Source organism: Elgaria multicarinata, chromosome 3 (assembly GCF_023053635.1).
Source record: "Elgaria multicarinata webbii isolate HBS135686 ecotype San Diego chromosome 3, rElgMul1.1.pri, whole genome shotgun sequence".
NCBI classification, from domain to species: domain Eukaryota; kingdom Metazoa; phylum Chordata; class Lepidosauria; order Squamata; family Anguidae; genus Elgaria; species Elgaria multicarinata.
In genome coordinates, this window is record NC_086173.1 from 154627242 (window position 1) to 154643600 (window position 16359).

Genomic DNA, 16359 nt, shown 5'->3' on the forward strand with positions numbered 1-16359 from the left:
GCCCAATTGTGTACTTCAACCTTCCCCAATCTAGTACCTTCCAAATATGTTTGACTACAACTCCCAGCATCCCCATGACAGCATGACTAGTTGGGGAATACTAGGAGTTGTAATTGAACACATCTGGAGCACACAGGGTTGCAGAAGGCTAGTGTGGATTTTTAGCCTCATGCCCACCCCCAAATCTGCTTGAGAGGGTTGAGGGAGCCCTCCGGAGTAGATCTGGGGCATGGTGGGGTTACGAGGAGAGGAAAAGGAAGTCTTGTTGCACGAGCTGGGGCTCTGCTCATTCCATGTTATAGGACATGATAGGACTCTTCAAATACTTGAAAGGTTGTCACACAGAGGAGGGCCAGGATGCCCCTCCTCTGTGTGAGGGACACAGAGTGCAGGACACGGAATAACGGGCTCAAGTTAAAGGAAGCCAGATTCTAGCTGGACATCAGGAAAAACTTCCTGACTGTTAGAGCAGTGCGACAATGGAATCAGTTGCCTAGGGAGATTGTGGGCTCTCCCACACTAGAGGCCTTCAAGAGGCAGCTGGACAACCATCTGTCGGGGATGCTTTAGGGTGGATTCCTGCATTGAGCAGGGGGTTGGACTAGATGGCCTTGTAGGCCCCTTCCAACTCTGCTATTCTATGATTCTATGATGACTCTATGGAAAGGAGGACAGGGCTCCTGTTTCTTCAACAGTTGCATAGAAAAGGGAATTTCAGCAGGTGTCATTTGTATGCAGGCAGCACCTGGTGAAATTCCCTCTTCATCCCAACAGTTAAAGATACAGGAGCTATACTAGAGTGACCAAATTTAAAGAAGAGCAGGGAAACTGCAGCTTTAACTGTTGAGATGAAGAGGGAATTTCACCAGGTGCTGCCTTCAGACAAATGACACCTGCTGTAATTCCCCTTTCCAATGCAACTGTTAAAGATACAGGAGCCCTGTCCTCCTTTCCAGAGGGTCACCCTAATGTTGGGTGTCATCTCTAATCTGTTTGTTAGGCTGCAATCCTGTGCACACTTACCTAGGAGTAAACACAATCAGGCTTTCTTCTGGGTAAACACACGTAAGATTTGTTGCGGTTAATGTCATTCTCCCCACGCTGTCTCACATTCCTTGCCCCACCACTCTCACTTACTTAATAAAACTTGTCTTATGATGCTCTCATTTTTTTGGTGCTTGTTATTTTTCTGTATTCATCCTTTTATTTTTGATTGCATATGCGTCTAACTCACTATACTCTTACCTTATTGAGGGGAGGGGAGGAAACGTATAACAAAAGTTCATGTTTTGTTCTCTAAAAATGTAGATCCCGCAAACCTGGAGTTTGCCCACACCAGTAGACTACCTCGTGCATCCCACTCTCACATCCTGTTCGCTTACATGTCCAGGTAGGAAAAATATCAGGATCGTGATCCAACCCCAGAATTATGGTCGCTGAAATCCATGCACTGAAGCACACCTCGCTCTATGCTCAACCGGGGCCCGTGTGCAAATCAGCTTCCCACAGGATTGGGTGTGCGTTTTGTGTTGGAGGGCAACTCGCCTAAGGCCGCCCACGATCATGGTAGAGGCGAACGCTCAACCGGGGCCGCTTGGTTCGCTACGCTTTTTTAGCTTTAATGCCTTTCTTCCAGCAAAGTTCCTTCATATCTAAGAAGGCCGAAGCCTTGGGGTAAGCAACTTGCGGCCCTCTGGCTGTTCTTGGCCTACAACTCCCATCATCCCTCACCAGTGGCTAAGCTGGCTAGGGCTGACAAGAGGGCCACACACTGCTTGCCCTGCCCCGCCCCACCAGCCTAAGTCATCACCAGAGCTGATGGCCTCCTCCACAGTCCCAGACTTCACTGCTTCTCCCCAGCGTGGGTCCTCTCGTGCTTGTTGAGAATCGTCCTCCGAATGAAGCCTTTGCCACAGTCCGAGCACTTAAACGGCTTCTCCCCCGTGTGGGTTCTCTCATGGACAATGAGGCTGGAGCTCTGGTTGAACCCTTTCCCGCAATCCGAGCACTTGTACGGCTTCTCCTCGGTGTGGATCCGCTCGTGCCGGATGAGGCTGGACTTGTCGCTGAAGCTCTTCTCGCAGGACGCGCAGCTGTACGGCTTCTCCCCCGTGTGGATCCGCTCGTGCTTGATCAGGCTCGAGCGGTCGCTGAAGCTCTTCCCGCAGTCCGAGCACTTGTACGGCTTCTCCCCCGTGTGGGTCCTCTCGTGGTTCGTCAGGTTGGATTTCCGGTTGAAGCTTTTCCCGCAGAAAGAGCAGTCGTAGGGTTTCTCCCCCGTGTGGGTCCCCTCGTGCCTTATCAGGTGTGACCGGCTGCTGAAGCTTTTCCCGCAATCCGAGCACTTGAACGGCTTCACTCCCGTGTGGATCCTCTCGTGGGTGAGAAGGTGCGACCTCCGGACGAAGCTCTTCCCACAGTTTGAGCATTTGTACGGCTTGTCTCCCCTGTGGGCTCTCTCGTGTTTATTAAGGCTCGACTTGTCGCTGAAAGGTCTCCTGCAGTGGGAACAGTTGTATGGTTTTTCTCCCGTGTGAATTCTCCTGTGTATGACGAGGCTCGAATTCTGATTGAACCCTTTCCCGCAGTCCGAACATTTAAACGGTTTCAGGCCGGTGTGTTTCATCTCGTGGATAAGAAGGTTGGACCTCTGACAGAAGCCTTTGCCACACAGTGCACAGCCGTACGGTTTCTCTCCCCGGTGGATTCTCTCATGAGCGAGGAGGCTTGAGCTCTGAATAAACCTTTTGTCACATTCTGAGCATTTATACGGTCTCTGTTCTCGGTGGATTCTCTCGTGCCTCACCAGGGTCGAACTCTGGTTGAACCTTTTGCCACATTCCAGGCATTTGTAAGGCCTGTGCTCCGTGTGGCTTCTCTCGTGTCTGATAAGGCTGGAGCTCTGGTTGAACCTTTTCCCACAGGATGAGCAACTGTAAGGCTTCTCTCCCGTGTGCTTCCGCTTATGTCGGATAAGGCTGGACCCGTCGCTGAAGCTGTTCCCGCACTCGGAGCACCGGAACGGCTTTTCTCCGGTATGGATTCTCTCATGGGTACGAAGGTTGGATCTCTTCATGAAGCTTTTGGAGCAGCGTGAACACTTGTGCGGCTTCTCTGCTGCATTTTGGCTTTCGCGTTTGATGAGGTCCGGTTTGTTGTTGAAACTTCTCCCGCAGCCGGAGTAATACGGAAGTTCTCCCACAAAGATTCTTCCATCTTCAGTTCCTGTCAGAGTAAACAGGCCACCACAATGTCAGTCTTTATCACAGGGGGTAAGAGCCAAATCCAGCTCACCCGGGTTCCCTAGATGGCTACACTCTCTCCGTCCCCACCCCAGACCACCAACCATTTTGTGGTTTCTTAGCTTTTGTGCAGTCGTCCGTCCCCCGTCCCCCCATTCTAAAAGGTTGAAATGCCTCTCTTAAGGCTTAGGGGTTGTTCACACAACATGCTAACCCACACTTAGTGGTTGAATGTGGGTTATTTTAAACCGTGGGTTGTTTGTTGAACTGTGGGTTACTGTGTTGTCTGAATGCAGCATGTTTTCCGCAGGGTGGGTGATCGTGTTGTCTGAATGCAGCCAGCATGAACAACGCAACAACGACAAACCATGGATTCTCAAGGCGGCTTGTTTGAGAAAATGAGCCGCATGGCACAGTTAACAAGCCGCCCTGGCTGCGTTCAGACAACACGCCAACCCACAGCTCAAAACAACCCACATTCAACTATTGAGTGTGGGCTAGGGTGTTGTGTGAACAGCCCCTTAGTGACTGGCAGTAAGACCTCTAAGCTGAAATATGCTGGCGCCTTTGGCCCGCCCACTACTCAAATGGCCGTGCTAGCTGGAAATTATGGGGGTTGCAGTCCAACACATCTGGATGGTGCCAGGTTGGGGAAGGCGCTTTAACTGGAGACTGAACACAGGACCTTCTACATGTGGGAAGCTTCTGGTTAACCACCACCAAGAGACACAACATTGGACATCATCATCATTATTATTATTATTATTATTATTATTATTATTATTATTATTATCCTGCCTTTTGCCCAATACTGGGCCTCAAGGCGGTCTTACAAAGTTTAAAACATACATTGTAAAACCTAGGAAAATAAATGTTAAAAAACACACATTTAAAATACACAACAAAATTATAAGTCATTAACATAGATGGAGGACCAAATTACACTCCAAAGGCCTGCTGGAACAAACAAGTTTTAGCCTGCTTCCAAAAGCCCATCAAGGAGGGAGCCAGCCTAGCTTCCCCGGGAAGAGAGTTCCAGAGCAGCGGAGCAGCCACCGAGAAGGCCCTCTCCCGTGTTCCCACCAAGCGTGCCTGTGAGGATGGTGGGACTGAAAGAAGGGCTTCTCCAGAAGATCTTAAAGCATGGGCAGGCTCATAAGGGAGAATACGGTCTTTCAAATAACCTTGCTTTGATCCAACAGTTCACACGTTCGTGAAAGTACCGATCAGACCCAGCGACTGAAGTTTCATCTCACCCACCTGAGGGGTCTCCTTTGAAGGTCACGCTGGCCTCCGAAACCTGGCAATAGGGGACGTACGGCTCCTCCTCCTGTTCCAGCTTTATTATCACATCTGGAAGTTCTGATCAGAGGGGGAAATGGTAAGAGGAGGGAGACGGAAGCTCTATTCTGATAACAGATAGCAATGGATTCCAACGGCTTGCTGTGCAAATCCAATAATTTAAGAGCCAGGCTACACATTACACTTCCCCCACTGAAAGACATCCTGTTCAAAACCGGAAAGCCTCTCTCCCGAAGGGGCTCAAGGGTGCAATCCTATGCATGTTTAGGTGTGGGGGGGAAAGTCCTACAACTCCCAGCATGCTGGCTGGGGAACGCCTGGAATTGTAGGACTTTCCCCCTTCTAAACATGGATTGCACCTTTAAAGACAGTTTGGAAATGACAACTAGGAGAAAATGCAGCTACCAGAATGCCAGCTGGGGAATGCTGGGAATTGTGGAGTTTTTTTCCTGTCCACACATGCATAGGGTTGTGCCTTTAGTCACTCGGACAGGGGAGGAGGGGCAACTGGCTGGGCTGTTCCCTTCTGCTGCGTATCACCTGTTATCTCTCGCTCTCATTGCAGCTGAACTTCCCTTTCAGTTGGGAGGGGGAGGAGTAGGGAATATGAGCTGCTGGAGACAAAAGATGACTGTGTAAATAGGAGAAAGAAAAAGTTCAGCTAAGAGGATCTCCTCTGCTAGAAGTATAGCTTCAAGACCTCAGTTTTCTTTATCTATTGGAAGAGAGATTGCTTTATTTATTATCCTGTCCAAGACATTCAGGGTGGAATGCAGAGTGTCGCCTCCCCCCACACACACCTATTTTATGCTCCCAACAAGGCCAGCCAATGGCTGAATTAAGATTTGAACCTGGGCATTCCAAGGTTTTATCCTGGTTGTGCTTTTTATACTGTATTTTGTATTTGTGTTTTTAACCTGTTGGTTGTTTTAGTATAGTTTTAATTTTTGTGAACCACCCAGAGAGCTTCGGCTATTGGGCGGTATAAAAATGTAATAAATAAATAAATAAATAAGGTGTAGTGTAGCGCTTTAACCACAACACCACGTTGGCTCTCAAAGTGATGACCAGGCAGAGGTGGGCTGATCTGGAAAGCCTAGGCCAGCTCCAAGACATTCTCCTGTTTACCTGAGGTGTAGTCTGTTGGGATCTCTCTTTCCTCTGAAATGGGCTCTGGAATCCATGGATCTCCACCATGGATCACTTCCGACTTGGGGACGGGAAATCCTGTGTAGGAAAGAAAGAAACAGTTCTGGGCACTGCACTTCAAGAAGGATATGGACAAGTTGGAGCGTGTTCAGAGGAGGGCAACCAGGATGATCAGGGGTCTGGAAACAAAGCCCTATGAAGAGAGACTGAAAGAACTGGGCATGTTTATCCTGGAGAAGAGAAGATTGAGGGGAGACAGGATAGCACTCTTCAAATACTTGAAAGGTTGTCCCACAGAGGAGGGCCAGGATCTCTTCTCTATTCTCCCAGAGTGCAGGACATGGAATAATGGGCTCAAGTGACAGGAAGCCAGATTCCGGCTGAACATCAGGAAAAACTCCCTGAGGGTTAGAGCAGTACAACAATGGAACCCATGACCTACGGAGGTCGTGGGCTCTCCCACCCTAGAGGCCTTCAAGAGGCAGCCGGACAACCATCTGTCAGGAATGTTTTAAGGTGGATTCCTGCTTTGACGAGGGGGTTGGACTTGATGGCCTTAGAGGCCCCCTTCCAGCTCTATTATTCTATGATTCTATGAAACAACAAGTATCTGGTAACTGGTAACTGGATCCAGACGGAAAGAGGAAAGCAGCTGTTGCCAATTCCACCCCCACGCCCCTAGAAAAGCTGCCACAAGTTGCCCACCTCTGCTTTGGAGAGTTCAGAGCACTTCAGAAAGATTAGCCCAGTAGCCCCCACAAGTACCACCCTGAAAGTTAGGTGACCAGTATTATGCCCATATCACTGATGGTGGGATGGAAGGACAGAAGCTGGAAGCCACCTAGTGAACTCATGGCCAAGATGAGATTCGAATCCTGGACAACCCAGCTCAAAGCTCAGTCCCCTAGCTATTCCGCTCCACAAGCCCTGATTAAAGACAACTCTTTCGTTTTTCTAAATCTCTCCTCCTGACCCTGAAAAAAAATCAGAGTCAGCAGAAAAAGTTGAAGTGTCACGTAGGCGAAAAGGAACAGATCATTTCCGATGGTTATGCATGCATTCTTACCCGAGCGGTCACCTGGGAAATTCTCACTTTCCTCCGATTCCTGTTTACTGGGGAGCCACGGTACCTCCTCTTCGTCTTCTAGCTTTATTGTCACATTAGGAAATTCTAATGTAAAGGTAAAAAAAATGTTTGCGAATGAAGAGACTAGTGAGGTTACAAACTCTTAGGGGAGATTGTGGTTAACAATTTAACAATAACCATTACATGCAGAAACACGCAGTTAACAATTAAATCCAAATTAAAGCTAACAAACCAGTAAAAAAGATGTAACTCAATTTAGAAGCAGGTGTTTTCAAACTGTACACCCCGAAGTGCGTCCAATCCAAGACGTCTGCTCAAATAAAACCTTTTTTTTAAAATGTAGTGCTTTGATATTGCTTAGTAGTACTTTAGCTTTAATGCTTTCTTATTTTAAAAGATTGGGTTTTTTCTTAAGTTAAAACATGTGGACTGGGTGGCCCGATTTAAAGTCCGGAAGGGGTGCACAGCAAAGGGTGCCGAATCCTTCCCCAACCCATGGTCTGTACCCTGAAACCATATTCTCCCCAGTTGGACTCACCACAATATTGGAATCCAGGTGTGGGAAAGAGGCCTATGACAGTGGCCGAGGACAGGGTGTCGCTGCCCACATAATCCCTTTCCACTTTAAACCACACACACACACACACACATATACACCCTTTTACATGTGATTGGGTCAGCTAGCCTTAAAAACGGGTGCAAAACTTCAGGCCCAGGGCCAAATACAGGCCTTGGCGGTTCCCCAAATGGCCACACCCCCTTCCCCCCACCCACCAATCAGTTTTATCCCCATTCTAGAAGGTTGACATGCCTCCCCTACAGCTGAGTGACTGGAAAGAAGAAATTCCAGATAAGAGGCCGGCCTTTTTTATATATTGGGCCCACCCACCACTCAAAACGCAGCCCCGAGAGCATCTCTGAATCTGGTCCTCAGGCTGAAAGGAGTTCAATGCCTTTGCTTTAAAGACAAAGGTGCGCCATCATCAGTTTGGCCCGGAGGGACATCTACTAGTGCAAAATATTGGTAAGGAGGGTGGGGTGGGGACCCTGATTTCAGGAAACAGGCCCCTTGTTTTACGGAAGGATTTCAACATTTTTTCAAAACTTCAATATTGTTATTAATGATTTGGACGAGGAGGTGCAGGGAACGCTGATCAAATTTGCAGATGACACAAAATTGGGTGGGATAGCTAATACCCTGGAAGACAGAAACAAACTTCAAAGTGATCTTGATAGGCTGGAGTGCTGGGCTGAAAACAACAGGATGAAATTTAATAGAGATAAATGCAAAGTTCTACATTTAGGAAATAGAAACCAAAGGCACAGTTACAAGATGGGGGATACTTGGCTCAGCAATACTACAAACGAGAAGGATCTTGGAATTGTTGTAGACTGCAAGCTGAATATGAGCCAACAGTGTGATATGGCTGCAAGAAAGGCAAATGCTATTTTGGGCTGCATTAATAGAAGTATAGCTTCCAAATCACGTGAGGTACTGGTTCCTCTCTATTCGGCCCTGGTTAGGCCTCATCTAGAGTATTGCGTCCAGTTCTGGGCTCCACAATTCAAGGACTCAGACAAACTGGAGCAAGTTCAGAGGAGGGCAACCAGGATGATCAGGGGTCTGGAAACAAAGCCCTATGAAGAGAGACTGAAATAACTGGGCATGTTTAGCCTGGAGAAGAGAAGATTGAGGGGAGACAGGATAGCACTCTTCAAATACTTAAAAGGTTGTCACACAGAGGAGGGCCAGGATCTCTTCTCGATCATCCCAGAGTGCAGGACATGGAATAATGGGCTCAAGTTAAAGGAAGCCAGATTCCAGCTGGACATCAGGAAAAACTTCCTGACTGTTAGAGCAGTACGACAATGGAACCAGTTACCTAGGGAGGTTGTGGGCTCTCCCACACTAGAGGCCTTCAAGAGGCAGCTGGACAAGGATTCATGCACTGAGCAGGGGGTTGGACTCAATGGCCTTGTAGGCCCCTTCCAACTCTGCTATTCTATGATTCTATGAATTAACCAGTCTTACATCTTCCACAGGGGTGGAAGTAAAATCAAAGCCACAACTTCAGGGAAAAGTCTTGATCTTTCGAGTTGTAAAAAATCCCCCAACCCCACAAATCTTCTTGGATTAGAAACCCCAGTTTCTAATCAAAGTAGAGGAAAGGGATTCTTACCCAATGAGGCCATGGTCCTGTGATTCTCATGTATGACCACCTAGGGCTCAGTTTCATTGGCTTGGATTCAGCAAATCTACGTCACTCCTTCAGGAAACGCACCCGGCCACGTCCTGAGAATTCACCGAGCGCCCTTGAGACAAAAGAAAGCATTTGCCCACAGTGGCTACAGGAGACCTATCAAAGCCTTCAACGCTCTCAATACTTTTCATTTCACCACATAACAACCCCATGACGCTCAGCGCTATTATGCTGGCTCTACAAATGATGAAAACCGCCTTTCTGGCATCTCTATGATCCTGGAGAGAGCTAAATAGCTCCCAAACCCAACCTTGGCATTGGGAGGACTAACTCATATTGTAGAGCTAGAAAAAGTGCATTAAAGGGCAACTAAAATGATTAAGGGGTTGGAGCATCTCCCCTATGAGGGAAGGTTACAACAGCTGGGATTGTTTAGCTTGGGGGAAAGGAGGCTAAGGGGAGACCTGACAGAGGTGTACAAAATTATGCCTGGGGTGGAGAGTGTGGGCAGGGAAACATGATGTAAGTCCCATTCATTTCAGTGGGTCTACTCTACATAGGACTGACATTGGATCCTACCCCAAGGCAGTTTCACTTTGAGCCTATGAAGGCACAGTCCGATACATGTTTAGACAGGGGGGGAAAGTCTTACAACTCCCATGCTGGGGATTGTGGGACTTCTGTCCGTCTAAACGTGCATAGGTTTGCGTCCTGTGTTATTTATGCTGCCATTCTTACTTTATTATTTGTTTACAACTAATTATTATTATTATTATTATTATTATTATTATTATTATTTAGAATATTTATATACCGCTCCCCATTGGAAAATTTCGAAGCGGTGTACAAGGTAAAATGAAAATAAAAACAGAATAAAACAATTAAAACAAAATTTAAAAGAAGCAATAACAGTAATCCAAGGCTGCATGTTAAAGAAGGGCTTCTTGGAATAAAGATGTAAGCCACCTATCTCTATAGATTTCAAAGCAAACATAGAAAATCAATATATAGAAGATACTGTATCTTTCTGATGGGGTGTGTGTGTGTGCATTTGGTCAATGCCGTGTTATTTTTACTGTGTTTTAGTGTTTGCAGCACGCTTTGGGATTATTTTAAAATGAAAAGCAGGTCAGAAATGTCTTAAATAAATAATATGGTAAGCGAAATTACACAGGGAAGGCTTGAATAAACAGAAGTGTCTTTAACATGCAGGAGGGAAGGTTCTTCCACATGGTGGACATTGTTACCCTAAATGGTGTGCATTGTTATCCCAAATGCCCTGCCCTGAAAAACTGCAGAGCAGATCTCAGAAGCATGTGTGCCCCACCAGGCAAGCCTCACCAGATGACTTCAAAGACCACATGTGTCTTTAGGGGAGAAGGTAGCCTTCTATACATTTTTGAGCAGAACCCAGGACTGTACTATATTGTATTGTGAACCGCCCAGAGAGCTCCGGCTATTGGGCGGTATAGAAATGTAATAAATAAATAAATAAATAAATATTGTATATCATGTTTTTATACTGATGGTTTTATACTTTGAATGGTTTTAATTTTTGTGAACCGCCCAGGGAGCTTTAGCTATTGAGGGGTATAAAAATGCAATAAATAACTAAATAGTTTTCTAGACAGAACCCCTATCGAGCCCTTCATCAGCTGTCACCACCACCAGCCATTCCAGCAAGGCTGCGACAGAAGGGGAGCAGGTACATTCTGGCAGCCCTGATGAAAGCCTACCTTTTCCTCTTCCCTCCCCATCCCATTTTTCCTTGTGTGCCATGTCTTTTTTTTTTTTAAAGGTAAACATGCGAGCAGGGACTGCCTTGTTTTATTGATTGTAAATAAGCCGCTCTGGATGCCAAGGAGCAAGATAAAAATGTGTTTTTTGTCAGATATAATTTATTTATTTATTACATTTTTATACCGCCCAATAGCCGAAGCTCTCTGGGGGAGAAGGGGGATGTGATAATAACAATGTCCTTGCCATCAGCCTGGCTGAAACCAAATGTTAGTTGGCTCCTCCCCTTCGAGAACCACCTCCCTCAGTAGCCATTACACCAATGGGTTCCCATTAGTTTCCAGTTCCGAGCCAAATTCAAGGTGCTGGTTTTGACTTCTAAAACCCTAAATGGCTTGGGGTCAAGATATCTGAAAGAACCTCGTTCAGCAAGAGCCTACCTGTAATTTATGATCGTCATCAGAGGCTTTATATGTCTCACCAAGAGACGCTTACATGAGACAGGGCCTTTTGCGTAGAGCATTCTGGGGCATTCTGGGAGATGTAGTCCAACACATCTGGAGCGCCCAAGGTTGAGGAAGGCTGGTGTAGAGGCACCCTGACTGTGGAACACTCTCCCAAGAACTCCATTCCTACTGAATTGGAAACCAGCAGTAAAAACGGTCCTGTTATATGCCAGGCCTTCAGTGGATTTTAATACTGTTTTGGCCTGTCTTTTTTAAAAATGATATATTTGTTTTTTATTAGCTGCAACTTTAGTGCACTTTTTCTGCTTTTATCCCGTTTTAAACTTTTAACGGCTTTATATTATATTTTCTCATGCTGTATTTGAGGGTGTCAATTTGTGTGAACTGCCCAGAGAGCTTTGACTACTGGGCGATTTAGAAATCTAAGAAAGGAAGAAATCTAAATTGAACCTCGGTGGGCAGAAAAAGCAAGATATAAATACTTTTCATAAAGAATCAGTATCATTATTATTAACAATAATTCTTTCCTCCATCACAGCCCCATGTACATTGATGGCGCTATATAAATAAATAATAATAATAATAATAATAATAATAATAATAATTTTTATGTAGACCCCGGGGCCAGGAATACAGCACTGTGGTGAACATACTGAGAAAATTACAGAGGTTGCACCAAGGGAAGAAGAAAAAAATAGCATTTTGCAGGGCCTGTGGAGGAAGGGATACATCCTCAGCTCCTCTCACCGGATTGGCAACTGGACTGTCGTCCCCGTGCTGCTGGGTTGATCCCTCTTTTGCTGCCCCCAATCGCAGCTTCTCTTCCTCGGCTTTTCCTCCGCGCCCTCCAGCAGCTTTCAAGGTGCTCTTTCGCTCCCAATGTCAAAACCTTGACAAGTAAAGGCGGCCCCTTCGCTCTCCTCTGTGCCAACGAAACCCCAAAAAGAGCAGGCAGATCGGGATCCCACCTTCACCTGGCAGCCAGCATGCATTAAAATGAATGGTTTGTGTTTGTTCGTTTTTTTAAAATCCAGCTCTTTCCTTTACCCTTCTCATCAGACCCACGACAGAACCTGCATTCAAGGAGCGACTGATCCGCATTAAGGCTGCAAGCCCCAATAGGCACGTTTACTCACCTGGGAGGAACCCCCATGGAGCTCAACGGGGGCTTTACTTCGGAGTAGACATGCCTGGGATGGTAGTACACGTGATCCTGGACATGCAAACCTGCTTGTTCATGAAAAGATCCGGGTCAAGCGTCTTCTGGGAGGAAAAGGATTTTGATTGCGAGCGGGGGGGGTGGGGGGGAAGAGAGACTCAGCACTCGACGTTGCTCGAGCTCTCCTGGTTGCTTCCCCTGTTTTCCGCTTCCCGTCACGTGACTGAAGCCGAGCCAGGTGACTGGCAAGCCAGGCCCGACCAGTCTGCTCGCCGAGCTCATGGATTGGGGCTTCGGGTGGGGGAGAAGACGCTAAAAAGCAGTCCATTTTGAGAGGGAACGAGGGCGCTTGGGTTGCGAAGTCTGCACAGGCCGCCCACCCACTTCTATGCATGGTTTTGGGCGATACACGCCTGTGCACGTCTACTCCGCAGTAAATCCTCTTGACTCCCATGGGATTTATTCCAAGGTAAACATGTTGGACTGCAATTCCCATCAGCCCAAGCCAACAAAGCCAATGGTAAGGCTTAATGGGAGTTGCAGTCAACAAAATCTGGAGAGTCGCAAGTTGGGATAGTTCAGCCTTCCCCAACTTGGTGCCCTCTAGATATTTTGGACTAATCATTGGCCATGCAGACCAGTGGATGGGAGTTGTAGTCCAAAAATCTGCAGGGCCACTGACAAGAACCCCATGGACTTGTTTCTCCTCCTCCTCCAACCACCTTGTTGTTGTTGTTGTTATTATTCTACTGTTCTAGAGGCCTTCAAGAGGCAGCTGGACAACCATCTGTCGGGGATGCTTTAGGGTGGATTCCTGCATTGAGCAGGGGGTTGGACTCAATGGCCTTATAGGCCCCTTCCAACTCTACTAGTTATGATTCTATGATTGCTTTGGCCCAGAAAACGATGGTGGTGGTGAAGAACAGAAGCCATAGCCTACTTGCTCTTGGCCTCCCTAGCAAGCAAGTGGTAGCAATGGTGATAAAGAGGATGAGGAGCAATAACAGTTAGTGACAATGGCGGTGTGAAGTTAGGCTCCCTGAGGAAGGGCCCCCACTGAGTGTAACTTGCACTGCTGGAACCTTTCACATGCAAAGCATGCGCTCTACTACAGAATGGTTCACCACACATGACCCCAACATGGTACATTCTACATACATGAGGACATCAAAATGAACCTTTGATTCACACATCTTCCTTCGGCGCATGAAACATGGATTGTGGACTGCGTAAAATCTGTGCAATCTTTTCATACTAAATGGATCGCTTCAGCAGTGAGTCGGCTTCGATTCACATGGAAGGTTTTACATGTGGTAGGGAAAAGAAATGCAGACCAAGAGCAGTTCCTGTGCCCTGCCGTATGTACGTACATCACACCAGATGGGATGTGAGGAATGTAAATTGTTACTCCAGATAGCTGCTACTCTTGTGTTACGCTTAGGACTGCAATCCTCCGGCCCACCCTCCTGCAGGCAACAAAACAGATGAACAAGAGTTTATCAAAGTTAGGACAAAAAAGATGAAGGTGTGGGGGGCGGAAGCAAATGTACAGGTATAGGATGGAAAATATCTCGCTCGGCTGTCATAAATGTGAAAAGGATCTCAGGATGGTAGTTGAATGCGATGAGACAGCATTGTGATGCAGCTGCAAAAAAGACTAACACAGTTTTAGGTTACATTAATAGGACAACATATTCCAAGTCCTTTTCAGCCCCAAGGTCCGTATCTGGTGTCGGCTGGGGTGTCAGGAGCCACAGATGTTTGTGTGTGGACATGTACCATCAGAAACAACTCTCTCTCTCAATCTCTCTCTCTCTCTCACACACACACACACCACTTACACTGTGCTTGTCTTTGTACACATGTGAATATTTCAAAAACCTTCAGTTTCAGACAGGGCTGGCCAACTTGTGCTGTATTCCCTCAGGAATAATCTCTCTGGGGTTGGGAGACCCCTTATGCTCCCCCTCATACACACCAACTCTTTTCTCCCACTATTCACTCAGTGCTATAACCCTTCCATTATCTCTGCTGCCAAAGACCAATGCTCTGGGGACAGGCTCTATGGGTCCTGCCATAGAAGCCTCATTTCTAGAGCATCCTAGAAAGCAAGCAGGAACATTTCAATACTGTTTCCAAGGGCATTCTAGGAATGAGTCTTCCATTGCAGGAACCATAGAGTCCATTCCTAGAGCATTAAAAAACACACAACAACGAACATGTGGGAGGTCTTCAAAGCCGCCAGACTGGGGCCGGATCTACACTACTGCTTTAAAGCGCTTTATAACAGTTATAAAGCGCTTTAACTGCTTTAAAGCGCTATAAAACTGTTATAAAGCGCTTTAAAGCAGTCGTGTAGATCCGGCCTGGGTTGTGTTTGGCGGCACTTTTTGCACCCCTGAGCTAGAGGAAGACAAAAGTGAGGAAAACACTCAGAGACTGGATACTTCTTGCTTTGCTTTGACAAGGTTTCTACTTCACTCTAGCCATTCTTCTTTGCAAAAGTGTTTGCATTTCTAATTAAAAACAAAAGGTTGCATTTTCAGTTGATTGAGGAAAGTCTTCTGTTAAACAGAGTGACCAGATTTAAAAGAGGGCAGGGCACCTGCAGCTTTAACTGTTGTGATGAAGAGGGAATTTCCCCAGATTCCCCTTACATACAAATGACACCTGCTGAAATTCCTTTTTCAATACAACTGTTATAGATACAGGAGCCCTATCCTCCTTTTCATAGGGTCACCCTATGTTAAATTTCAAAGTGTTTTACAAGTTGAAGTTAAACGCCACTGAGCTCAATGGAGCTGAAGCTTAGGTAACCACATGTAGGATTGCAACCTCACTGTTCCTAAAATACTGGGTATTTGGTTATGTACTCATGTTCTTTGGAGGGGAGCTGTGCCCACTTTGCCATCATCATGCCCTGCATTTCAAAATTCATCATTACACCACTGGGTAAACAGCAGGAAGATTCCTCTGAAACGGAAAATCGATGGTTGTGTCGGATTGAGGGGAATTATTTTAAAAGAGACCAGCACGTTATTTCTGAGGTCTTCTCCAAGCTCAAGCCTTGATGTTTCTAACAATCCCCACAGAAGATGCCAAAGGGACGATTTGCTAACAGATAAATACTTTAACACACAACCACAGCAATAGGCATTTTCTCAGAAAATAATATTTACCTCAAAGACCCTGTTCAGATGAAATGCTAAACCATGCTGGTTAACCAATTTGGGCTAACTGTGAGGGCTTAGTGTGTTGTGTGCAAGATGTTACCTAACCATGGCTGCTGCATAACCACATTCTAACCATCTTCATTGTGGTTCCATGGTTGTGTGCAACAGAATGACACATGGTTAGTGGAAACCATAGTTAGATGTGGTTAGCATAACCTAGCATGACCATATGAAAAGGAGGACAGGGCTCCTGTCTTTAACAGTTGTGATGAAGAGGGAATCTCAGCAGGTCTCATTTGTATGCATACAGCACCTGGTGAAATTCCCTCTTTATCACAACAGTTCAAACTGCAGGAGCCCTGCCCTCTTGACCAGATAGAAAAGCTTTAACTGTTGTGAAGAGAGAATTTCACCAGGTGCTGCATATATACAAATGACACCTGCTGACATTCCCTTTTCTATGCAACTGTTAAAGATACAGAAGCCCTGTCCTCCTTTTCATATGGTCACCCTAGCATAACTAGGGTGACCATATGGAAAGGAGGACAGGGCTCCTGTATCTTTAACAGTTGTATTGAAAAGGAAATTTCAGCAGGTGTCATTTGTATATATGGAGAACCTGGTAAAACTTCCTCTTCATCACAACAGTTAAAGCTGCAGGTGCCCTGCCCTCTTTTAAATCTGGTCACAGTATAGCTGCAGTATAGCTTCTGCAGCTTTAACTGTTGTGATGAAGAGGAAATTTCACCAGGTGAGATATGCATACAAATGACACCTGCTGAAATTCCCTTTTCTACGCAACTGTTAAAGATACAGAAGCCCTGTCCTGCTTTTCATATGGT

At 46.3% G+C, this 16359-nt stretch overlaps 1 protein-coding gene across 3 annotated transcripts; it reads right to left on the minus strand.

Annotated features, from left to right (window-relative positions):
* Positions 1-1178: 1178 nt before the first annotated feature.
* On the minus strand, positions 1179-12455 carry LOC134396097 (zinc finger protein OZF-like). 3 transcript variants are annotated; one of them, XM_063122452.1, is made up of 6 exons: positions 12322-12455; positions 8961-9093; positions 6760-6864; positions 5673-5771; positions 4503-4604; positions 1179-3225 (listed from the first exon to the last, which is right to left on the minus strand). In XM_063122452.1, exons 2-6 carry the CDS (start codon positions 8971-8973, stop codon positions 1844-1846), a joined length of 1701 nt encoding a protein of 566 aa, XP_062978522.1. In that variant the 5' UTR covers positions 8974-9093; positions 12322-12455; the 3' UTR covers positions 1179-1843. The 3 variants fall into 3 exon arrangements, with proteins under 3 accessions (XP_062978522.1, XP_062978524.1, XP_062978523.1); XM_063122454.1 differs by lacking the exon at positions 12322-12455 and adding an exon at positions 11933-12069; XM_063122453.1 differs by lacking the exon at positions 12322-12455 and having other exon boundaries at positions 8961-9142.
* Positions 12456-16359: the final 3904 nt, after the last annotated feature.

Bases quoted from the DNA above. Each gene is read 5' to 3' on its own strand.
- LOC134396097 (XM_063122452.1), bottom strand. The intron at 4,605-5,672 runs GTAAACAGGAGA...CCCTCTGATCAG, and splicing joins CCCAACAGACTACACCTCAG to AACTTCCAGATGTGATAATA. The intron at 3,226-4,502 runs GTGGGTGAGATG...TTACTCTGACAG, and splicing joins CTTCAAAGGAGACCCCTCAG to GAACTGAAGATGGAAGAATC.